Below are 25,893 nucleotides of genomic sequence, written 5' to 3'. Positions count from 1 at the left end.
TAGTGAGTGGCCCAGGAATGCCTGAAAGTTCGTTTGTCAGAGTGGCCAGGGAAAGTTAATCAAGGAAGAAAAGCAAATGAAAAACAGAATCACATTATTATGGCTGAGTTTACTCCCAGGATTCCATGCAGAGCTCTCTGTAGAGTTGGGTTGGGTTATAACTTATGCCAGAGCTCTATGTGGGGCTGACACCATCTCATGCCAAGCTCTCAGTTCTGGGCTAATGTCATCTCTGGTCCACTCTGCGGAGTGGAAACTTTGGAGGAATGGCCAATGTGTTCCGCGGCGCAGGAAGAGGGAAATTGTGAATGTGACTTTCTAAATTGTGGAGGAACTAACCACTGTAAATGTGCCTTGAACTATGTTGTTTAATTTGACCAGTCAGATCAATGACTTTCCCCTTGAATGAAATGCTGCTACGTATATGAGCAGAAAAACAAAACTGGTATAAGGAATAGATAGCTAGTGGGAAGCAGCTGCATAGCACAGGGAGATGCGCTTGGTGCTTTGTGACCACCTAGAGGGGTGGGATAGGGAGGGTGGGAGGGAGGGAGATGCAAGAGGGAAGAGATATGGGGACATATGTATAACTGATTTACTTTGTTATAAAGCAGGAACTAACACACCATTGTAAAGCAATTATACTCCAGTAAAGATGTTTAAAAAAAACTGGTATAAGGAGATGGAGACACTGGGAGTCTTATTTTCCCACCAATTAACTTTGCCTCTGACCATGACCTTCCCATTGAGTCTCCTAGACCTTGGGGATGATCGCAGCCCCTTGGGTTGGGTGACGGCAACCCCATCTTCACTAGAACCTCTATAGTTAACTTTGATTTTTCCCACTCCGTCTATCCATCCCATGTATGCAGTCAGACATTTGATCTTGAACTTTTCCTGACAAAATATGCTTGAATATAACCATTTCTTTTCACTCCCACTGCTACTGCTATTGTCACTGCCTTAACTAGGGCTTTATCTTTAAGTTCTTTATATAAATATATAAATATCTATATAAATATAATACACAAATAAATAAAATATATTAATTCTGATGATTTTAAAGTCTTTTCTTGATAGACTTTTCCTGATAAAGATACACAATATCTTATATAAATATTTTTGTATTATCTGTTCTTTTCTTAGAATTTTAGTCATATGATTCTATCTCTTGGTTTGTCTAGAACTTTTTGATTGAATGCTGGCTATTTTATTTGGCTTTTTTTGTTTTTCTCAGTGTAAACGTTCTTTTGCTTCAAAATACTTTATGCTACCTGGCAGTAGCAAATCTTCAAATTCCAATTTTTTAAATGCTTTCAAATATCAATACTATAGGTGTCACAAAATCTAGAAAAATGACATTTAAAAATTAACTACTGCCACATGTGTCTCTATAAAACTTTTCCCCCACTCTTTTAGCTATATATTCTTTAACTGCCTCCTCATACGACAGTTTATGTATTTTCGAAATAAAATTTTAAGAAATAAACTTTGTAGTTTTTAGACATAGATTTCTTGTAACATGGTTGATTAGAATTTGCTTCTAGTTATTAATAGTTTAGAAAAGTTTATTTCAGTTTCACAATTTATTATTGATAATGTCACATTAATTTTCATTGTTAACTTTGAGAAAACCTCTATGGATTACTTCCTCATAAATATTTACTATTATAAATGCATTACTGATTTCAGTACTGCTATAGGTTTGTGCATTACAGGAATTCTGATAAAATACTCATTCACACCATTCCATTACACACATTGTTGATGGAGTATATTCTTTTATTTATTTATTTATTTATTTATTTATTTATTTATTTATGGCTGTGTTGGGTCTTCGTTGCTGTGCGCAGGCTTTCTCTACTTGCAGGGAGTGGGGGCTACTCTTCGTTGCGGTGCACAGGCTTCTCATTGCGGTGGCTTCTCTTGTTGCAGAGCACGGGTGCTAGGCACGCAGGCTTCAGTAGTTGTGGCTCGCAGGCTCAGTAGTCGTGGCTCACGGGCTCTAGAGCACAGGTTCCGTAGTTGTGGCACACCGGCTTAGTTGCTCCGTGGCATGTGGGATCTTCCTGGACCAGGGCTCAAACCCTTGTCCCCTGCATTGGCAGGTGGCTTCTTAACCACTGCGCCATCAGGGAAGCCCCTGGAGTATATTCTTGACAGAAGAAAATTTCCGTTTTGACTAAGCATTGATGAGAACTGAATCTTTGACTTATCTTTCACATGCCTGATGATTGAAATAATTTTCCACAGAATAGCTTCTGGTTTTGTACTTTTCAGTTCTTTTTATCTTCTTCAAACGCACATGCTTTGAGAGCTGTGAAGTGCAAGACATGGCAATATTGTAAGGTGGTTTTTGTCCTTATGCTTCTGTGTCTTGTGCTAGTTAAGTCAGTAGAGTAGTCAGTATGAGTACTGGAAGTTATTCCTGTAATGGGATAGTATATAGTCAATTACATATGGCGGTGTCTGAAAATCATATAATAGCCTCACTTAAAACATCTCCTTAGGGCTTCCCTAGTGACACAGTGGTTGAGAGTCCACTTGCCAATGCAGGGGACACAGGTTCGTGTCCCGGTCCGGGAAGATCCCACATGCCGCGGAGCGGCTAGCCCCGTGAGCCACGGCCACTGAGCCTGTGCATCCAGAGCCTGTGCTCCACAACGGGAGAGGCCACAACAGTGAGAGGCCCGCGTACCACAGAAAAAATAAAATCTCCTTAGCCAGATTTCAAAAAAGCCTGTGGCCATTCCAGAATGATCCAACATAGCAGAATATGATAGAAGGAAAATTGGCAAAGAAAGAGATGCTGGTCTTACCTGATGGAAGTTAAAATATCTCACTTTTGACAATTTTGCAAAAACCTATAATTCCATGAACTAATTTCTAGGGTTCTTCATAGGACCTAAAAAGGAACCCATAGAGTTGTAGAACAACAATAGAAGCTGCTGTGATGAGAAGCCCGGGCACCGCAACAGAGTAGCCCCTGCTCGCCGCAACTAGAGAAAGTCTGCACGCAGCATTGAAGACCCAACGCAGCCAAAATAAAAATAAATAAATAAAGATAAATAAATTTATTTTAAAAAAAGTAATACTCAGGTTTGAGGCATGAGAAATATGAGGAGAAATTAGCTAATCCTTTCAGAACTTTTAAAATATCAAACTCAGTCTCTAAGATTTTAGCATTATATACAACATCGGTTACTTATTAGTGGTTTGGGAAGGCCAATTTAAAATTTTCTGATCTTACTGTATTGAAATTCACAGCCCTAATGTTTTCCACATTGACTAAATGAATGATGAAGTAAAGTCAATCATGTATTTCCTTTCCAACTGGACAGAAAACAAAATTTTAAAAAATGTTTGGACTACTGACTTTTGATTTCTTCTAAGGCAAGTGTATAGGTAATTTTTATTCCCTGATTAGGAGAAAAATGGTGGAAGAGGGCAGGGTTAAGAATTAAGATTTCAAGAGCGTGAGAGGTAGATGGCCAACCAGAGTTCCTAAGTTTCGGTGCCTGTAACTGTTGCCGCTGCTTAAGCCTGCCAAAGCAGTGGTACGTCTGCTGCCCTCGTATTTCCTACCTCTAGAAACATTCTTGCCAGTAGTGGCGGCAGCGGGACTCAATTACCCCCTTTTCTCTCTCCAGAAGCTCCAGATGGCGTCTTCTGTGGGCAACGTGGCCGACAGCACAGAACCAATGAAACGTATGCTTTCCTTCCAAGGGTTAGCTGAGTTGGCACATCAAGAATATCAGGCAGGAGATTTTGAGGCAGCTGAGAGACACTGCATGCAGCTGTGGAGACAAGAGCCAGACAATACTGGAGTACTTTTATTACTTTCATCTCTACACTTCCAGTGTCGAAGGCTGGACAGATCTGCCCACTTTAGTACTCTGGCAATTAAACAGAACCCTCTTCTGGCAGAAGCCTATTCGAATTTGGGGAATGTGTACAAGGAAAGAGGGCAGTTGCAGGAAGCAACTGAGCATTACCGGCATGCATTGCATCTCAAACCAGATTTCATCGATGGTTATATTAACCTGGCAGCTGCTTTGGTAGCAGCAGGCGACATGGAAGGGGCAGTACAAGCTTACGTCTCTGCTCTTCAGTGCAATCCTGATTTGTACTGTGTTCGCAGTGACCTGGGGAACCTGCTCAAAGCCCTGGGTCGCTTGGAAGGAGCCAAGGCATGTTATTTGAAAGCAATGGAGATGCAACCGAACTTTGCAGTAGCTTGGAGTAATCTTGGCTGTGTTTTCAATGCACAAGGGGAGATTTGCCTTGCAATTCATCACTTTGAAAAGGCTGTCACCCTTGACCCCAATTTTCTGGATGCTTATATCAATTTAGGAAATGTCTTGAAAGAGGCACGGATTTTTCACAGAGCTGTGGCAGCTTACCTTTGTGCCCTAAGCTTGAGCCCAAATCATGCAGTGGTACATGCCAACCTGGCTTGTGTATACTATGAGCAAGGCCTGATAGATCTGGCAATAGACACCTACAGGCGAGCTATTAAATTGCAACCACAATTCCCTGTTGCTTACTGCAACCTAGCCAACGCTCTGGAAGAGAAGGGCAGTGTTGCCGAAGCAGAAGATTGTTATAATACAGCTCTGCGGCTGTGTCCCACCCATGCAGACTCTCTGAATAACCTAGCCAATATCAAAGGAGACCAGGGGAACATTGAAGAGGCAGTTCGCTTGTATTGTAAAGCATTAGAAGTCTTCCCAGAGTTTGCTGCTGCCCATTCAAATTTAGTAAGTGTATTGCAGAAGCAGGGAAAACTGCAGGAAGCTCTGATGCATTATAAGGAGGCTGTTCGAATCAGTCCTACCTTTGCGGATGCCTACTGTAACGTGGGAAACACTCTAAAGGAGATGCAAGATGTTCAGGGAGCCTTGCAGTGTTATACTCGTGCCATTCAGATTAACCCTGCATTTGCGGATGCCCACAGCAATCTGGCTTCCATTCACAAGGATTCAGGGAATATTCCAGAAGCAATTGCTTCTTATCACACTGCTCTGAAGCTTGAACCTGATTTTCCTGACGCTTATTGTGATTTGGCTCATTGCCTGCAGATTGTCTGTGATTGGACAGACTATGATGAGCGAATGAAGAAGTTGGTCAGCATTGTGGCTGACCAGCTGGAGAAGAATAGTTGCCTTCTGTGCAGCCTCATCATAGTATGCTCTATCCTCTTTCTCATGGCTTCAGGAAGGCTATTGCTGAGCGGCATGGGAACCTCTGCTTGGATGAGATCAATGTCCTTCATAAAGCACCGTATGAACATCCAAAAGACTTGAAGCTCAGTGATGGTCGACTGCGTGTAGGATACGTGAGTTCTGACTTTGGGAATCATCCTACTTCTCATCTTATGCAGTCTATTCCAGGCATGCACAATCCTGATAAATTTGAGGTATTCTGTTATGCCCTGAGCCCAGATGATGGCACAAACTTCCGAGCGAAGGTGATGGCAGAAGCCCATCATTTCATTGATCTTTCTCAGATTCCATGCAATGGGAAAGCAGCTGATCACATCCATCAAGATGGTATACACATCCTTGTAAATATGAATGGTTATACCAGGGGTGCTCGAAATGAACTCTTTGCTCTCAGGCCAGCTCCTATTCAGGCAATGTGGCTGGGCTACCCTGGGACCAGTGGCGTGCTTTTCATGGATTATATCATCACTGATCAGGAAACTTCACCTGCTGAAGTTGCTGAGCAGTGTTCTGAGAAACTGGCTTATATGCCCCATACTTTCTTTATTGGTGATCATGCTAATATGTTCCCTCACCTGAAGAAGAAAGCAGTCATCGATTTTAAGTCCAATGGGCACATTTATGACAATCGGATTGTGCTGAATGGCATCGACCTCAAAGCATTTCTTGATAGTCTCCCAGATGTGCAAATTGTCAAGATGAAATGTCCTGATGGAGGAGACAACGCAGACAGCAGTAATACAGCTCTTAACATGCCTGTCATTCCTATGAATACTATTGCAGAGGCAGTTATTGAAATGATTAACAGAGGACAAATTCAGATAACAATTAATGGATTCAGTCTTAGCAATGGACTGGCAACTACCCAGATCAACATTAAGGCTGCCACTGGAGAGGAGGTTCCCTGTACCATTATTGTAACCACACGTCCTCAGTACGGGTTACCGGAAGATGCCATTGTGTACTGTAACTTCAATCAGTTATATAAAATTGACCCATCTACTTTGCAGATGTGGGCAAATATTCTGAAGCGTGTTCCCAATAGTGTACTGTGGCTGTTGCGTTTTCCAGCAGTAGGAGAACCTAATATTCAACAGTACGCACAAAATATGGGCCTTCCCCAGAACCGTATCATTTTTTCACCTGTTGCTCCTAAAGGGGAACATGTTCGGAGAGGCCAGCTGGCTGATGTCTGCTTGGACACTCCACTCTGTAATGGACACACCACAGGGATGGATGTCCTTTGGTCAGGGACACCCATGGTGACTATGCCAGGAGAGACTCTTGCTTCCCGAGTTGCAGCTTCCCAGCTCACTTGTTTAGGCTGTCTTGAGCTTATTGCTAAAAATAGACAAGAATATGAAGACATAGCTGTGAAACTGGGAACTGATCTAGAATACCTGAAGAAAATTCGTGGCAAAGTCTGGAAGCAGAGAACATCTAGCCCTCTGTTCAACACCAAACAATACACAATAGACCTAGAGCGGCTCTATCTACAGATGTGGGAGCATTATGCAGCTGGCAACAAACCTGATCACATGATTAAGCCTGTTGAAGTCACTGAGTCGGCCTAAATAATGACTGTGTGCACAGGAGAATTACCCCTGTACCTGAGCCTCAACCTTCTGGGGGAAAGGGAACTACTTTTTCCCTATCTGTACAATACCATGCTGCAGATGGGTGACAGACAATGATAAGAAATAGCACAGCCAGACTTGCTTCCTGCATGATCATGATAGGGAGAGACACAAGAGATGGGAAACTGCTGTTCCACAAGGAGTCTCCATAGAATTTTGCAGCAGCCAGGTGTCTGGAAGGTCTGGAAGGTAAGTCTGGAAGGTCTGATCTCCCTTGGTCTTCCATGGGATGGATGGTTAGTGTGGAAGGGAGATAGAGATTGCCCAGCCGTTCTGTGATGGATTGATTGAGTCTTCTGAATTAATATTTTTCTTTATATTTTGGGTATTGGAGCTTTTTAAAACGTTTGGTTTCAGGTATTTTTATTCATGTGAAGTGTATATGATTCTCTTGAGATAAGGTTTTAAGCTAAAATATTCCCTGTTTTAGTTTCTGAACTCTACAGATAAATGGGGACTTTGCTGGTGTAGTCTTTTTATAGGTTTTATAAACCACTTGAGGCTATATCAGTCATTTTAGTGTCTGACATAATGTTTGGAACTATTAGTGCTTTGTTGGTTTATAGATGATGGCTTAAATTCTTTTCCTGGTCCATTTCCTTCTTCCCTTCCCCCCACTTTAAAAATTCTCCTGTAACTTGGCTAACAAAAAACCAAGTCTGATTCAAAACCTCCCAGACTGTTTCTCTTAAACACATCATCTGGTGCCAAATGAAGATTCTTAGGAGTGATTATTAATTACGAAGGGCACAGTTGTGGTACTGTCACTGATGATAATAATAATGGATTTTTGGCCTAGAGTTTTGACCTATTTCACCAGTGTTTTACCGTTGACTGCTTCCAAAAGTGATAGTGTGGGGTAAGATTTTTACTTTCATTTCTAAAGTTTTTTTTTTAAGTGAGTCCTGTTCTTCCTTTTTCTTTCAGCAGAAATAAAATCCCAGGTAAGTATAAGTATTCAAATATTTGATCAGTAAGTCACAGTTATCTCCAGTACATTAAATAAAATTCATCAAAAAACATGCTATAGGTAAAAAGCTCTGAAGGACCAGCTATGTACATGATAATTATGTTTCAGACCTTCTAGGGTGTTATATATAATAACTTGTCTTCTGGACGTGGTCTTGAAGTCTTTATGGATTCAGCCTCAGTAGTAGCGAACTGCACTGCTACTTGGTTTGGAGTACAAATTAGACTTTAGCCCTCCTGGAAGTTGAGTTTCTGGTATTGAAAACCATAGGAATGAAATTATTGTATTTCAACAAAGGATCGAGGGCTTGAGGCTTAAACAAGGCAACATATGTGTGGGAAGCAGTCAGCCTTGAGAGCAGGCTACGGACATGCCAGGCATGCGGCCGCTGCTCGAAGGGACTGTCCCTACTTGTTCCCCTCCTTGTTCCATTCCATGGGAGATAAATCACCAGGGCCCAGAAATCAGAAAGAATGTAAAATGAGACAAGCAAAGCTGTCTCCCCCCTGCACATGCAGGTTATTTTTGATGATTCTGGGCTTATGGGTTTCCTCCCAGGGAAGTTAACCTTGAGCCGAGACAGTCTGTAGATAATGTAAACCACCATCTGGCAACCTTCCTTTTTCTAGTCTATATAATCTGCCACTGTAGCATAATAAAATTTGCCTTGCAACCATCAGTTGTCTTGGTCCTTCTGACCCCATTCATCGGTGCTACTTCAGTTCCTTACCCCTTCCCTTCTGACCCTGGGCGGTGAAATCCTCTTTCTCCGGCTGGTCCGCGGCAAGTGGCACTCGAACAGGAAGCGTGAAGGCAATTAAAAGAAAAAGAAAGTGCGGGTAAGAGAACCCTTATGCAAAATATGTGTGGCCACCAGTAAAAGTGAAACTAATAGAGGCATAAGGCAATAGTCAGAAGTAAAATAAGATGGGGCAAAAGGGCTCAAAGGAGTGTGAATTATTTGCTCAGGTTTTACTTTCCATGCTTAAAGCTCGGGGTAATAAAGTTTCTACCTTCACAGTTGACTGAATTTTTACAGCATATCCATGGTGTATCTCCCTGGTTTCCTGATGGCGGCTCTGTTGACATAGAAATCTGGCAGAAAGTTGGAGAAGATTTAAAAAATTATTATGAGGCTCGAGGGCCTACTCATACTCCTGTTGTTACACATAGTTTGTGGAATCTGATAAAAATATGTTTAGATTCTTCTCATGATAGTGTTGATTTGAATGTAAAGTCAGAAAAACATAAGCCTCTGGCAGAAGGAGAGACTGTAGTATCAGCTACTGTGTCGCCACTTCCTAAATTGAAAGAGCTAATTAATTTAAATATTTTAGATGAAGAGGAACATTTTGACTTAACAGATGAGGCTTTTAAACATAAAAGAGAGAAATATCCTGAGGATGATTTTCTAATGGCTATGATAGATAAATCAGTGAAAAAGCTGCAGGTTAATAAGGACTGTCTTCCTCAAAAATCTACATCTGTAAAAATGCTCAGTCCCTTGCAGCGCGCTGTACAAGGAGCAATAAAACGAGGAGAAGATCCTATTTTCTGTTGTCCCGTCATAGAAAGACCTGATCCTAATAATCCTCAACAAGCTACTAGGGAGCATCAGGCTCTCCCTTCTAAAGTTTTGAAAGATTGAAAATCTGCCTGTGCTCAATATGGGCCCACTGCTCCTTTTACTGCTGCTATGGTTGACAGGAGAAGCTCTTCCCCCCGCTGATTGGAAGTCTATTGCACGAGCTTGTTTAAATGGTGGAGATTATTTAATATGGAAGTTTGATTTTTATGAACGGGCTGCTGAACAAGCAGAAAAGAATGCTGCCCATAATATTGCAGTTGATTATCATATACTGATTGGGGAAGGACAATATATTTCTTTACAAGATCAATTAACTTATCCCTTTGTTGCTTATCCTCAAATAAATCATTTGGCATTACAAGCCTGGAGGAAATGACCTTCTACACACAAAACTGAGGATCTTTCAACAATTAGACAGGGACCTGATGAACCATATGCTGATCTTGTAGATAGGTTGTCACAGGCGGTGGGGAGACTCATTGTGGACGGACTCACTGGTACAATTGTAGTTAAGCAGCTTGCTTTTGAGAATGCTAATAATGCGTCTCAGGCTGCGATTCGACCTTGGAGAAAACAGGGAACATTGGAGGATTATATTCGCCTTTGTGCAGACATTGGGCCTGCTTATATACAGGGTGCTGCTATGGCTGCAGCATTAACTAAAGTGGGGTTTAAAAACAATCAAAAGAAAACAAAGACTTGTTTTAAATGCGGAAAGGCAGGTCATTTTGCTAGAGAATGTAGATCTTTTAATTCTAACCCTAGTCCTTCCTTCCCTACTCAGAAACCTCCAGATGGTCAGAAAATCCCTGGTTTATGCCCTAAATGCAATAGGGGAAAACACTGGGCACAAGATTGTTGCTCAGTGGCCCACAACGATGGGACACCACTGTCAGGAAACTCCTCCCGGGGCCTTCCCCGGCCCCAACAAATAATGAGGGCAGTGTCTGTGTATCCTCCTCAAATTATCAATCAGACGTTAACCAAAAACAAAAACATACAATATCCTTGCTCTCCAGAGCAACACCAGGAAGCGCAGGACTGGAGCTCAGTACCTCCGCCCGCTATATATTAACTCCTGAAATGGGTCCTCAGGCCCTCTCTATGGGCATCTATGGACCTTTACCCAAGGGTTTGATGGGACTATTATTGGGAAGAAGTAGTGTCACCATGAAAGGTTTAACTATTATACCAGGAGTCATAGATTCTGACTATGAAGGAGAAATAAAAGTCATGGCACAAACTATTAAAAACATAATAACTATTTCTTCTGGTGATAAAATTGCACAATTGCTACTTTTGCCCTTTGTACCTCATGGACAAATTTTACAACATCAAAAGAGAGAAACAAAGGCTTTGGATCATCTAATGCTGCCTACTGGATTCAGAAGATAGGGAAAGAACGTCCAGAAATGAACCATTAATGGAAAGGTTTTTTCAGGTTTGTTAGACACTGGAGCTGATGTCTCTGTTATGACGCAGGTACACTGGCCTAAACATTGGCTCATTAGTCCTACTATTACAGAACTTCAAGGAATAGGACAAAGTTCTTCTCCTATGCAAAGCAGTCAGTTATTATTATGGCAAGATAGTGAGGGCCATTCAGGATACTTCCAGCCTTATGTTTTGCCTGGGCTGCCTTTAAACCTCTGGGGCCGAGATATATTAAAAGAAATGGGAGTATTACTTTATAGTCCAAATTCCCAAGTCTCTAATATGTTGTTGGATCAAGGATTTCTTCCCACAAAAGGGCTGGGAACAAATCAACAAGGAACTGTCTATCCTATTGATGTGAAAATAAAAAATGATAGACAAGGTTTGGGTTTTTCTTAGGGGCCTTGGATTCTCCTCCACTCACTGCTGATCCAATTACTTGGCTGACTGATGACCCTGTATGGGTGGACCAATGGCCCCTCACAAAGGAGAAATTAGAAGCTGCAGAACAATTAGTACTGGAACAATTAGGGCATTTAGAAATTTCCTGTAGTCCTTGGAATACTCCTATTTTTATTATCAAGAAAAAATCTGGAAAGTATAGGTTATTACAGGATCTAAGAGCTGTTAATAAAACTATGCTAACAATGGGAGCTCTTCAACCAGGCCTACCCTCTCCAACAGCCATACCACACAATTATCACCTTTTAGTTATAGATTTAAAAGATTGTTTTTTCACTATTCCTTTGTTTCCTGAAGATAGAAAACATTTTGCTTTTAGCTTGCCTTCCTTAAATTTTAAGGAACCCATGAGGAGATTTCATTGGAAAGTATTGCCTCAGGGCATGGCAAATAGTCCTACATTATGCCAAAAATATGTGGCTCAGGCCTTGACTCCTGTGAGAAAAAGGTTTCCATCGTTATATCTCATACATTATATGGATGATATACTTTTAGCCACTGATAATATTTCTTTATTAGAGACTGCTTTTCAATTCTTACAACAGTCCTTTCAATCATTTGGCTTGGTCATTGCCTCAAAAAAAATTCAAAGACAATCTCCACTTTTATATTTGGGGAAATATATTGATAACACTACTATTAGGCCTCAAAACCTGCAAATTCGAGTTGATAATTTAAAAACATTAAATGATTTTCAAAAATTACTTGGAGATATTAATTGGCTAAGGCCTTCCTTAAAACTTACTACTGCTCAATTACAGCCTTTGTTTGATATTCTTAAAGGTGACTCAGATCCTTCTTCTTCACGCTCTATGACTCCAGAAGGGTTTCAAGCTTTACAAATAGTCAATAGATCTATCAGTTCTACACAATTAACTAGAATTCATACTCACCTTCCAATTTTCTTAATAATTTGTCCAACTCCTCATGTGCCTACTGCCGTCTTATGGCAAACTGTTGGAATTATTGAATAGATTCATATGAAAACTACACCCTCTAAAGTTATTAACCCTTATTATGAACTTATTAGTAATTTAATAATGCAAGGTAGAACTAGATGCTTACAACCTATAAGTATAGAACCTTCTCAAATTATTATCCCTTATTCAGTTAGTCAACAAAATTGGCTTTTTCAACATAGTAATGAATGGGGTCTTGCTCTGGCAGGATTTTCAGGTACCTTGGAATGCCATTACCCTGCTGATAAATTGATCCAATTCAGCAAACTTAACTCATATCTTTCCTTCTATAATTAGGCAACAGCCTGTTCCTCATGTACCTTTGGTTTTTACAGACGGTTCTTCTTCAAGAGTGGCTACTGTAATCTTTGATGACGGAACAAAACTCATTAAAGAAACTTCCTTGACTTCAGCTTAACGTGTTGAACTGTTTGCTGTCATTATGGCTTTTAAACATTTGCCTTCTATATCTTTTAATTTGTTTTCTGATAGTAAATATCTTATTAGCTTATTATTTCTTCTGGAGACTGCGACCATAGGACATACTAATGACCCTGAATTATCATCCTCTTTTCGTTTGCTTCAACAGCTTATTCGTTCCCACGATGGTTCTGTTGCAGGTCTGTATATCCATGCTCATTCTAACTTGCCTGGTCCATTGGCTAAACTTAATGCGACTGCAGATGTTTTAACTCGATCTAAATGTGATCTTTATCCTGTACATTTTCCTCCCAAGAATAGAGTTGAAGTTACTCCTCCTTCTCAATCTCTTTTCCCTAAAGCAGGACATGTCCCAATTTACCGTACTCCTCCTTTCTGTTTGTCATGCTGTCAAGAATGGCTAATGTACTGCATTCATTATCTTCATACTGTTGATACTCATGGTCCATGTCCTGGACACCCTCATATTATGGTAAGTTATGATCAAACTGCTTCACAAGCAGCACAGCAATTGCACGCTTTACACCATCAGTCGGCGGCTACATTACACACACAATTTTCCCTTACTCGTGAAGCCGCCTGACAAATTGTTAAGCAATGCCCACAATGCTTACCTCACCTTCCTGTTCCACATTATGTTGTTAATCCTCGTGGATTATTACCTAGACATTTATGGCAAATGGATGTTACTCATATCCCGTCTTTTGGGAAATTACAGTTTGTTCATGTCACTATCGATAGTTATTCTGGTTTCCTCTGTGCTACAGCACAGACCGGAGAAGCTACTAAACATGTTATCACTCATTTATTACACTGTTTTGCTTTCATGAACCTTCACAAAATTATTAAAACAGATAATGGGCCCGCTTACTCTAGTGCTGCTTTTGCAACATTTTGTAATTCATTACAAATTACCCATATTACAGGCATTCCATATAACCCTCAAGGACAAGGTATTATAGAACATGCAAATAGATCTTTAAAGCTAACTATTGAAAAAATAAAAAGGGGGGAATTGTATAGAACAACACCACATAACCTTATAAATCATGTTCTGTTCATTTTAAATTTTCTCACTGTTGACAAATTTGGCTGCTCTGCAGGGGAAAGGTTGGTGGCTGAGCCAAGATTGGCTTCTCAATCTCCGGAGATCCTCTGGAAAGATCCGTTAACCAGCACTTGGCGTGGTCCTGATCCTGTGTTGATTTGGGGACGTGGTCACGTGTGTATCTTTCCCAGATCAGCGCCTGGACCTCGCTGGCTTCCTGAGCACTTAGTCAAGCAAATAGATGACTCACCACAGCTCACAACTAGTTCAGAAGATGAAGAAGCTCTGCATCTCTCCCAAAAATTTGACAGTGTTGATTCAGAAAGAGAAGAAGAGGAGACCACTTGCCAGGACGACTCAAAGGAGTGATGTTCCAACTTGGGGACAAATTAAACAATTGGTTTCACTAGCTCAAGAGTTAGTGAAACAACAGAATAATCCTGTTACACCTGTAACTTTATTTTTGGCTATGTTGGCAACCATTTCATGTGTTCCCTCCGTTAATGCAGCAACTTACTGGACCTATGTACCTGATCCTCCACCATTACAACCCATATCTTGGTCTGAAGCAGAGTTTCCTGTATTTTACAATGATAACTGTTTATGGGCCTCTTATTGGGAATATAAAACAAATCAATATGTCTGTAAATTATACTAACTGGTTTAGTACCCAACCTGTCTGTCTTAGCCCATTGAATCTGGAAACTGGATGTGTAAAGGCTATTAGTTATGAGCATACAGATGTTTATGAGGGAACGGATCAATCAATTAGTTTGTCAGGCTCTCCAGGCATCCTTTGTTTTACAGGAACCAACATTACTCTTATATGCCCGGCTACCAGCTGACGAGAGGATCTTAAGGATACCGTCATTTGGTATAAAATGGGCAACCTATTAATATTAGAGGTCAAATCTCATACGCCTCACCACTTAGGGATTCCGCTATTACTATAGCCAAGGTTACTATTCTTAACAGAAAATCAAAAAATCAATTTCCTCCTTTTATGACCGTTAACTTTCCTGGATCCACTTTTTTTTTTTTTTTTTGCTGGATCCACTTTTGAATGTTGCAATGCATCTTGGAATAATAACCAAATATGGTGTACTATAGATTATACCAAGAGGTCAATTCTTTTTTTTTTTTTTTTTTAAGAGGTCAATTCTTATCTCTTCTATTCCCATCATAGATAGGTTTATCACATTTCAAAAGAACTGGGATATATGGAAACTAGCTCTAACTTATTCCAATACACCTGTTATAACTTGTGCTGTTTGGTTCTATTAACATTGGTAATTCTTCCAAAGGAGGATATAATATTAGCTGTGTTAATTGTATTTTTAGCAGTTGTATGTTCCCTTCTGCAGGAATGCAATCTGTGCTTATACTAAAGCAACCCTTATGTTATGGTGCCTGTACATCTGAGAGAACCTTGGTATGAAGATACTGGAGTACAGGCATGGGTGGAACTCTCTAAAGCCTTGCAGAGAAGGAGACGCTTTCTTGGGTGGCTAATAGTAAGTTTACTTGCCTCGGCTGCTCTGTCTGCTACCGCGGCTACTGCCGGTCTTGCTCTTTCACAGAGTATTAATCATGCTCACTTTGCTAATCAGTTATCTCAAAATACCAGTCTTGCTTTATCTTTACAAAGTCACATAGATTTACAGATTAGTAACAAGTTAGATGAACTTAAAAACGCAATTTTGGGGATTGGAGATGAGATGGCAGCATTAAAATTGAGGATGCGTTTAGCTTGTCATGCAAAGTATACATGGATGTGTGTTACTCCTTAAAAGTACAATGACTGTATTTGGGAATGGGAAAAAGTAAAAATGCATCTGCTGAGTGTTTGGTCAGATAATAATTTTAGCCTTGATCTTAAGAAATTAAATGCTGAAATTCAGGATATACAAAATGCACATCTTGATTTTATTTCACCAGAAGATGTAATTCAAACTTTACTGGATCATTTAAAGTGGTTAAACCCTCAGTCTTGGATTACTGGAAGGTTGTCAGGATTTATTACCCTGGCCATAATTTGCCTATTGTTGATAATAATCTTCTCATGTCTGTTTCATATCCTCATGCAACAGTATACTACTCTAGGCACTAAACTACATGGAATTATTTTGCAGCAAAAGTTAAAAAATAAAAAAGGGGGACCTGTGGGAAGCAGTCAGCCTTGAGAGCAGGCTACAGACATGCCAGGCATGCGGCCGCTGCTCGAAGAGACTGTCCCTACTTGTTCCCCTCCTTGTTCCATTCCATGGGAGATAAATCACCAGGGCCCAGAAATCAGAAAGAATGTAAAATGAGACAAGCAAAGCTGTCTCCCCCCTGCACATGCAGGTTATTTTTGATGATTCTGGGCTTATGGGTTTCCTCCCAGGGAGGTTAACCTTGAGCCGAGACAGTCTGTAGATAATGTAAACCACCATCTGGCAACCTTCCTTTTTCTAGTCTATATAATCTGCCACTGTAGCATAATAAAATTTGCCTTGCAACCATCAGTTGTCTTGGTCCTTCTGACCCCATTCATCGGTGCTACTTCAGTTCCTTACCCCTTCCCTTCTGACCCTGGGCGGTGAAATCCTCTTTCTCCGGCTGGTCTGCGGCACACATGAATATATGTTTTTGTCTTGCTGTACTGCACATATGCTGTCTAGTAACATATATTGTCTGCTAGTAGTGTTCTAGATTATGTCTTTCCAAAGCGCTGAGGCAGTGCACCTATTCTGTAGTTGCAGCTGATGGCTGAATGTATCCTAGCTCACAAATTATTGATTAATAAGAACTTGAATTTCTGAAAGATTTGTACTGTTAACCAAAATCTGAGCAGGGAGTCTCAAATGTAATTCTTAGCCAGAATTACATGTTAATGAACCATTTAACAGTGTAAATCAAGGAACATCAGTGTAAGGATTTCTTTTAATTTATTTTTTACCTGCTTGAAATATCAGTTAAAGTTTGCCAGCTTGTTTGCAGATGAACGGACGTTTGAAGTTCACCAAACTACTTAATGTGGAATAGGATAATAGACTTCCAGCGCCCTCAAGGCTGTGACCTTGCAGCCATTTTACATAGCACATCCTCCTCCTATAGGGATGAACCTTTCCCTGGCCCGAAAAGTAGCAGCTCTGTTGAAGCTTTGCTTATTGTAGCAGGCTTTTGTTTCCAGGTTACATGTCTGTGGAAGACTTAATTCTGAATAGAGATATAGATATTACTGGAAACTAATTGTTTTTTCTATTATACTCTGCTTTATCAAAGAAATAAAACATTTAAATTGTGCTACAGAAATTAAAATGTTGTCTTGCAATCTTTAAACAATAAATGAATGAATTGCCCTTAAAAAAAAAAGAATGAAGCAGTTAAGCTGTTGGTCCCACATCAGACAAATTATCCTTATACCTCCTGTCAATATTGTTAAGAGAGACTGTTATTTTATTAATCCTTATGATCCCGTGATTCTTTCTTTCATGTTTCAGGGCACAGCAGGTGAGAGTGGATTTGTTAAGCTGGGTGGGTTTATCCTTCTTTTATGCGTTCATTCAATTTTATGTACACTTACTTATTGTACACACAGGGCAATAGAAGCTGCTAAAGCAATCATTGCTATTCTGCAAAACAACAAGGCACAGAAGCAGATGTCTTATTTCTGAGATTTCTCCCCCCAGGATTATTATGATTAAAGATCCTTTCCCCCCACTCCCTGGAGAGGACAAGGGGCTGCTCGGTGGAGGTTTTTTAATGACTTGGGGAAAGGCTCAAATATCCCCGCATTATGGTAATCCACCCCAGGGGCAGACCACACAAGAATATTATGTATTTTATTTTTCTATCCTTGCAAAGGTAATACTCAGCTCATTAGAATATGAAAACTATACTGTCAAATTTCAGAATTACATGGATAAAGAAAATCACCAAAGTGGCATCATATCATGTGTGTTATAGTTGTATTTACTATATTGACTATATTAACTATGTTGTGTTAACAATATATTGTATAACTATATATTGAAAAGACAAAATGCTGTAACTTATTTCAGAGAAAATAATTATGTTGGCAAACCCCAAATTGTACATTGTAGACAGGTCCTAGGAAAAGAAGATTTAATTCATAGTGGACAAGAGGTTAGCTTCTGTTTTCAGCCATGTGCTATTTCAAGAATTAAACGTCATGAATAATACAGGATATAAGAGCAATAGTCTAAAGACGGAAAAGCACATTTTGATTAGGAAAGAGAATTTAAGGCTTAAGTCATTTTTTTTTAAGGAAAACTGCCTTATTACTATGAGATAAGAAAATTGTTTCCTTCTTTTCTTCCTTGCTTTCTTCTTCTTTTTTTTAACCTTTTTAATTTTGGATATTTGACCTCTAAGCTGAGATGACTGAAAATGCCTCCTCTGGGCGTCAACCTTTTTGAAAGACTTTTTCCCCCTCCCTAAGGGCTGTTTGTCTCTTGGAGGCATTGTCTACATTACTCACCAAGAGGCAAGCATTGGTCCTTGCGCTAAATGCTGACATCTCCTGATAAGAGGGAAGCTGCAAAGTAGAAGAAGGTCAATATGTTGATATTGGTCTCAAGCACATTGATGTACATTTGTGTATTGGGGAAGGGGAGTGAAGCTTGACAGTGGGCCAGTGGGGAGGGGTAAATATTTTGTGATGCTGTCTACCTATGGGCTTATAAAGTTTACAGCTGCATTAGGAGGACAAGCATTACCATTAGCATGAAAAGTAGGGCAGACCTCAGTTGCAAAAGCTTCTAGCCATACACATAGGGCAATACGTAAATGATACACCTTATTGCATTCACCTATTCACCCTCCCCTGTTCACACTAATTGGAAATTTCAATCCATTTCAGAGAAGTAACACAACTATCAGTCATTTTCCCTGGCACGAATCTTCCAGGAGGAAGAAAATGGAATACACCTAGCAACAGAGCTCACGCACTAGTCCATGTGTCTTAGATTTAATATCTCATCACTAGCTGGATTGAAGCCAAGAGGTGGTTCACAAAGTTGCTGCACATTAGAATCACCTGGGGAACTCTGAGACCTCCCCGTGCCCAGGCTCCTCCCTAGACCTACTGAATCAAAATCTCTGGGGCTGGGACCCAGACAACAATGTTTCTCTTAAAAGCTCTTTAGGTAATTCAAACGAGCAGCAAAGCTTGAGAACCAACCCAATAACGGGAACAAACTTATTTCACACAGATAAAGTGGGGCAATTCATATGTTAAAAGAACATGAATATATATATATGTATATATATATATACATATATATATTTCTTTTTTTCTCTTTATCCTGTTTGTGTTTCAAATAGGCTTTTTGTTTTTCTTCTGCAAAAAGCGTTATTGTTTCCATTTGGTCCAAGGCTTGGGAGAGGGTTCCAGGGCAGTTACAAAGCTGCCTAGTGGCTGCAGAGCGGGGCATCAGGCAGAAGCTCTGACGCCAGAGGGGCTCCTCAGAGGCCGCTGGACTTCAGAGACTCCTGTTTGTGCTCGAGGGTGAGCCTTTCAAAGAGATACTCGCCCAGCACAGCCTGCGGACCAGCCAGCCTGCAGAGGTTGGTCAGGTGGTCACCCATCTTCTTGATGAGGTTCACCTGCTCCTCCAGGAAGCGGCTCTCCAGGAAGTCACAGAGGTGGGAGTCTGCGTGGGCGGAACGCAGGGCGCGCAGATCCGATAGTGCCTGGTTCAGGTTCTTCTCCCTAAGAATGGCGGCTTCCACAGCGTCCTGGGTTTTACCCCACTCATCTTGAGAAGGCTTCCGCGCATCCTGGAAGAGGGCGCGGCCACAGCACTGGTTTTGCATTTTCAAGAGACGCTGGGCGCCCTCACACTTCTCCTCAGCCAGTTGGCGAAAAATGTGGCCCACACTGTCCAGAGTCCCATTGTTGCTGTCGAAATAGAAGCTCAGAGAGAGGTAAGTGTCCCCAGATGCATGTTAAACAGGCGGTGGACGGCGGCCTCCACCTCGATGGAATAATTCTGAAGAACCTGGGAACTCGTGGTTGATCAGTGATAAGGAACTAAGCTCAAAAACCGGTGTTGGCCTGTCCTGGAGGCTGAGGATAGCTGAGTGGCTGATTCCAAAGGTTGCGACAGGAAGAAAGGTTGGAGGGTGGTCGGGGGCTGGAGCAAGGAGTGTCCCTGGGTCTGTTCATTCCAAACACTGTTGAAGCAAAAGACAGAACTGCAGGACTGCTGAGCGCACTGCCTCAAATAGGCTTTGATATAAATGAACAAGAAGTCCAAGCAAGGACAAAACTTACCCTTCCCCCCACCAAAATAGCTGGCGATACTAGAATCTAGACCTGGGAAGGGATTCTTCCATTACTTTCTTAACATTCCAAGCCACTAGAGCAGTGGTTCTCAAAGTATGGTCACCTTGTAACCAAGCAGAACCCTATGGGGCCTTCCTAGGACAGACCCATCGCCCATATCCTCTGCTGTAGTTCCTCTCTGAAGTACTCAGATAATAGTATCTCAGGCATGTTTCTTGAGTTTTAAGATGCTAAAAACCACCACCCAATGGAAGAAATTAACTCCTTGATGATCGTGAGCACATAGCGCCCAGACCTTCTGGCACCTAAGGATGGATAATGTTACCTGCCCTGTGGCCTCAACATCAACCAATCAGAGGATTGTGCACGAGCTGATCACATTCCCTGGGACGTCCCTCCCTCACCTGGCCTTTAAAAATGCTTTGCTGAAATCCTTTGGAGATTTCAGGGTGTTTTGGAACACGGGCCACCCCTCTCCTTGCTCGATCCTGCAATAAACCTTTCTCTGCTCCAGACTCCAACCTTTAGGTTTGTTTGGCCTCACTGTGCTTCAGACACACGAACCTGCATTCGGTAACAACCTGACCAGCTTTACCAGCGTCCCCTGATAATGTGTCAGATATTCAAGTTTTAGGGCCCTGTCCCAGCACTATGGAATCAGCAACTCTGGTGTGCTCAGTGATCTCTGTTATAACAGGCCCTCCAGATGATTTTTATTCGCATTAAAGTTTGAAAATATCTGCATTGTCAGCTGGCCAAAGCGTCCACCAGCAGGTGAAGGGGAGTGGCGCCTGGAAAAGATAGGGACCAGCCAAGGCAAGTACAGCAGCATTTGCCGTGGTAGTAACGGAGAATGCCTTTTCTCCACTGGTTGGCACAGACTAGGATCTGGGAGCAGTGGCAGGGTTATTTAGGATGCTTTACATTTCAATGTAGAGGGACCGCTGTCCTGGTTTGCCAGGGACTTCCCCTGTGTGAGCACTTAAAATCTCATCCTGGCAAACCCCTTAGCCCTGGGTTTGAAAAACTTAGGGAATAACATGAAATGTAGGGGAAACATGATCTAGGTTTTGGGCAAGTCACAAGTGCTAATTAAATCTAAGCAAGTATGGACAACATCTAGCGTTCTTTAGCCCTTTGCGGGGAGGTAAATCTGATTGGGTGAAAGGACTTATTGTTAAGAGATCTTTGTAGAAACATCCCCTTCTGCTTAGTCCACTGGTTCTCAGTTCTGGCTAGACATTGGCATCGTCTGAGGAGATTTAAAATGATTTTATTGGTCTAGGATGACCAACCGTCAGTGTGAGGGTTTTTTTTAAAGTGCTTCAGATGATTCTAATGCGCAACCAAATTTAGGTGCCACTGCTTAAGCTTTTGAACCGCTGCTACATATTTTCACCTCATCTTCCTATGAGAATATCCAACTGTAGCTGAGGTTTGTTTTTTTTTCTTTTTCTTTTTTTAACTGTCTTATTATAAGATTAACTGTCTTAAATAAGGTTGAAGGTACAGAAAATCTTGCTAGTCCATCTGATATAGCTGGATACTTAGAATAATATCGTTAAGATATATACCATTTAAATATTGTGACTGGCCTTTTTTTTTTGAAATTAACATATGCATTGAATTAGTATGATCTCTTTTGAGGTCGTCATGTTGGGGAGCTATACCTCTAATCTGCTGCCATTGCTAAATATCTGGACACCTCTTATTAGGAATTGCTTTTAAAAATCTTTAGGGATTAAAACCAAGATTGCTGTATTATTTTTACTGGGACCACAAAAACCTCACAGAGTTCCCCCGCTGTACCTTCTACCCCCACTCTAACCCTTGGCAACTTCTAATCTGTTCTCCATCTCCACAGTTTTGTTATTTTAAGAATAATATGTAAACATAATCATGAATTACTTAATCTTCGGAGATTGGCTTTTCAAAATTTTTCCCTCAGCATCATTCCCCTGAAGTTCATTTCAATTTTTGCATATATTAATAATTTGTTCCTTTTTGTTGCTCGGTAGTATTCTATCATAAGATTTTATCACAATTTGTTTCAACATTCATCCACTGAAAGACATTTGGGTAGTTGCCAGTTTTTGGCTATTATAAATAAAACTGCTATGAACATTTATGTGTAAGTTTCTGTGGGAACTTAATTAAGTTTTTGTTTCTTTTGGATAAATGCTCAAGAGTACAATTACTGCATTGTAGGGTGAATCTACTTTTAGGATTAAAAGAGACTGTCAAGCTGTTTCTCAGAGTGGCTAAACCATTTTATTTTCCCACCAGTGATGTGACATAATTTTTCTACGTACTCACCAGCATTTGATGTTGTCACTATACTTTAATTTTAGTTGTTCTCTGACATCTCATTATGGTCTTAATTTGCATTTCCCTAATGGCTAATGATGTTGAGCATCTTTTCATGTGCTTCTTTGCCATGTGTATATTCTCTTCCATGAAATGTCTGTTCCTGTCTTCTGCCTATTTTCTAGTTGGATTTTTTAAAGTTGTTTGGAGAGTTCTTTGTATATTATAGATACAAGTCATTTGTCTCATATGGGATTTTCAAATATGTTTTCTCACTGTGTAATTTGAGTTTTCATCCACTTAAAAGGATCTTCTATGAAGCATTTTTAACTCATTTTGATGAAATCCAATTTATCAGTTTTTGCTTTTATTGATCATACTTTTGGTGTCAAGTCTAAGAATTATTCCCCTAGTTCTAGATGCCAAACATTTTCTCCTATTTGTTTTTCTAAAAATGTCCTGCTTTTATATTTAAGATTATGATCCACTTTGATTTAATTTTTGTGTAAGGTGTGGAGGTTAAGGTTCATTTTTTGTTTGTTTTTGTCGAGGGATGTCCAACTGTTTCAGTACCATTTTTTGAAAAGTCTATTCTTCCTTGATAGCTTTTGCACTGCTGTCAAAAACAAGTTAAATGTATTTATGTCAGTCTATTTCTGGGTTCTCTATTCCATTCCATTGATCTATGTATCTACCCTCCATCATTACTGCAAAATCTTGAAATTGGGTAGATTAATTCCTCCCATTTTAATCTTCCTTTACAAATTGTTTTAGCTATTCTTCAGCCTCTTCTTACCACATAAATCTTAGAATAAGCTTGTCTATATCCACAAAAACCTTGAGGGCATTTTAAGAGTAATTGTGTTAAGCTTCTTGTCTTGGAGAGAATTGACATCTTTATTATGTTGTGTTTTCTAATCCATGAACAAGGTATGTCTCCCTATTTCTTTGGGACTTTTTAATTTTTCTTCATCAGCATTTTGTAATTTTCAGTATAGAGGTCCTATAAATGTCTTATTGGGCTTATATTTAAGTATTTACTTAGGTCAGTTGTAAATGACATCACATACTTTTATTTAAGCTTCTACACATTTGTTATTAATATATAATTTGATAAAATTGTGGTGATCTTGTACTCTAAATCATTTACAAACTAATATTATTTCTCAAGCTTTTTGTGAATTCCTTGGTATTTTCTCCATTTAGATTATCATCTCATCTTCAGATACAACTTTACTTCTCCTTATGCAATATAATAGGATATATTACTATTCAACATTCAGTAGGATATGTTCCTTCCTATTCAACATAGTAGGAATAGTCCTTTTATCTTTTAAATAAACTTTTTAAAACTTTAACTTTTAAATTTATGTATTTATTTATTTTTGCTTTATTTTCTTACTAGAACCTCCAGTAATATATTTAATAAAAGTGGTGAGAGCAGATATCGGTGCCTTGTTTCTGATCTTACAGAGAAAGCATCCAGTCTTTCACAGTTAAATATAATGTCGGTATAGGTTGTTTGTAGATCATCTTTATGAGTTTCAGTATGTTCCTTTTCTATTCCTAGTTTGCTTGAAGTTTTTTTTCTTCTTTTTTCAAAATCATGAATGGGATTGGATTTGGTCAAATGCTTTCTCTGCATTAATGGATAGGATCACATGACTTTTCCCCCTTAATCTATTAGATATGGTGGATTACATTGTTTAATTTTCAAATATTTAACCAACTTTGCATAACTGGAATAAATACCACTTGGTCATGGTATACTATTCTTTTTATATATTTCTGGATTTAATTTGCTAATATTTGGCTGAGGATTTTTACAGCCAATTTCATAAAAAATATTGGTCTGTAGTTTTCTTCTTTCTATACTATCCCTGTCTGGTTTTGGTATCAAGGTAATACTGGCTTCATAAAATTAATTAGGAACTGTTCCCTCTACTTCTGTTTTTTATCAAATCATGTAAAGTTGGTGTTAATTCTTTAAGTCTTGGGTAAAAGTGAAACATCTAAGCCTGAATATTTCTTTTGGGAGTTTTTAAATGAAAAATCCGTGTTGCTAATGGGTACAGGAAAATTGAGATTATCTATTTCATCTTGGCTGAGTTTTGGTAGTTTTGGGTGTAGAAGCATTGGCCCATTTCATCTACATTTTTGAATTTGTAGTGTAGACTTGTTCATAATAACTTGTCCCTCATTAACCTGCAGGATATGTCATGGTATCCCTGGTTGCATTTCTGATATCTGTGATTTGTACCATCTCTCTTTTTATCTTTATCAGTCTTGCTAGATCTTTATTGATTAGATTGTTTATTTCAAAGAACCAGCCTTTTGTTTCATTGATTCCCCCCCATTTTCCTGTTTTCAGTTTCATGGATTTCTGTTTCATCTTTATTATTTCCTTCTTTCTGCTTGTTTAGTGTTTTTCCCTCTTCCTTTTTTACTATTTTAATATAGAAAATTAGATTATTGCTTTGAATTATTTTCTTTCCCAATTTAGTGCTATAAACTTCCCTTTCAGCATTGCTTTCACTTCATTCCGCAAACTTTGATCTGTTATATCTCCATTTTCTTTTATTATATGCATTTAAAAATTTTTCCTTGATGCTGTCTTTTTTACCCATGAGTTATTTGGAATTGTGATGTTTAGTTTTCATGTGATTGAAGATTTTCCTGTTGTCTTTCTCTTATTGATTTCTAGTCTGATTCCATTATGGCTACAGAACATACTCTGATTTTAATTCTTTTAAATCTGCTAATGTTTTTTTATCGCCCAGTATATGGTATATGAGTGAATGTTCCATGGACACTTGAATATGTATTCTGTTCTTATTGAGGGTGTTCTTTAAATGTCAGTTATATCCTGCTGATTGATGCTGTTTTCAGTTCTTCCATATCCTTGCTGATTTTTCTCTCTGGTAGTTCTATAAATTGCTGTGTTGAATTCTCAAATAATAATTGTGGATTTAAAACTTTCTCCTTTAACCTTTTTCAGTGTTTGCTTCATGTATTTTGAAGTTCTGTTGTTTGGTGCACACACATTTACTATCACTAGGTCATCTAGGTGGATTATTCCTGTTATCTTTATGTAATGACCCTTTTGGCCCCTAATTATTTCCTTTGCTCTGAATTCTACTTTATCTGATGTTAATATAGCCATTCCTGCTTTTTCTGATTAATGTTCACATGATATATCATTTTCATCCTTTTACGTTGAACTACCTATATCATGATGTTTAAAGTAAGCTTCTTATAGACAGTATATAGGTGGACCATGCTTGCGATTTTTTAATCTACTCTTCCAATCTCTGTCTTTGACTTGGTTATTTAGATCATTTACAGTTAATGTAATTATTGCCATGTCAAAGATTTGGTCTACCATGTTATTTTTTGTTTTGTCTTTTACCTTAGTTTCTCAATCCTGTGTTTCTCTTATTTTGCCTTCTTGTGGGTTTTACTTAAACATATTTTAATTTAATTTATTTAGAATCATTTGTGTATACTGTTTGTATAGTTTTCTTAGT

At 39.5% G+C, this 25,893-nt stretch overlaps 1 protein-coding gene, 1 long non-coding RNA gene and 2 pseudogenes across 23 annotated transcripts in view; 1 reads left to right on the top strand and 3 right to left on the bottom strand.

Annotated features, from left to right (window-relative positions):
• The window catches only part of LOC137219986 (UDP-N-acetylglucosamine--peptide N-acetylglucosaminyltransferase 110 kDa subunit-like), a 32,205-nt pseudogene extending 25,406 nt beyond the window's left edge, over nt 1-6,799 (top strand).
• LOC137219989 (uncharacterized) lies at nt 720-6,508 on the bottom strand. The gene is made up of 3 exons (XR_010941379.1): nt 6,369-6,508; nt 5,801-5,933; nt 720-3,797 (listed from the first exon to the last, which is right to left on the bottom strand). It is a non-coding gene; the product is annotated as an uncharacterized lncRNA (long non-coding RNA).
• An 8,092-nt stretch (nt 6,800-14,891) lies between the features above and the next one.
• Nucleotides 14,892-19,781, bottom strand: LOC137219539 (ferritin light chain pseudogene; annotated as a pseudogene).
• Nucleotides 19,780-25,893, bottom strand: part of LOC137219987 (uncharacterized) — a 134,821-nt gene continuing 128,707 nt past the window's right edge. For 19 of the 22 annotated variants that reach the window (XM_067729415.1, XM_067729411.1, XM_067729417.1 and 16 more), the window contains one exon: nt 19,780-19,947. In XM_067729415.1, coding sequence (XP_067585516.1) covers nt 19,791-19,947 — 157 coding nt within the window. In that variant the 3' untranslated portion in view covers nt 19,780-19,790. The remainder of the gene's footprint in view (nt 19,948-25,893) is intronic. The other 3 variants (XR_010941353.1, XR_010941367.1, XR_010941364.1) reach the window with 1 other exon arrangement.

Source organism: Pseudorca crassidens, chromosome 2, assembly GCF_039906515.1.
Source record: "Pseudorca crassidens isolate mPseCra1 chromosome 2, mPseCra1.hap1, whole genome shotgun sequence".
NCBI lineage: Eukaryota > Metazoa > Chordata > Mammalia > Artiodactyla > Delphinidae > Pseudorca > Pseudorca crassidens.
The sequence above is the reverse complement of the archived record's forward strand: the minus strand, read 5'-3'. Positions and strand labels throughout refer to the sequence as shown.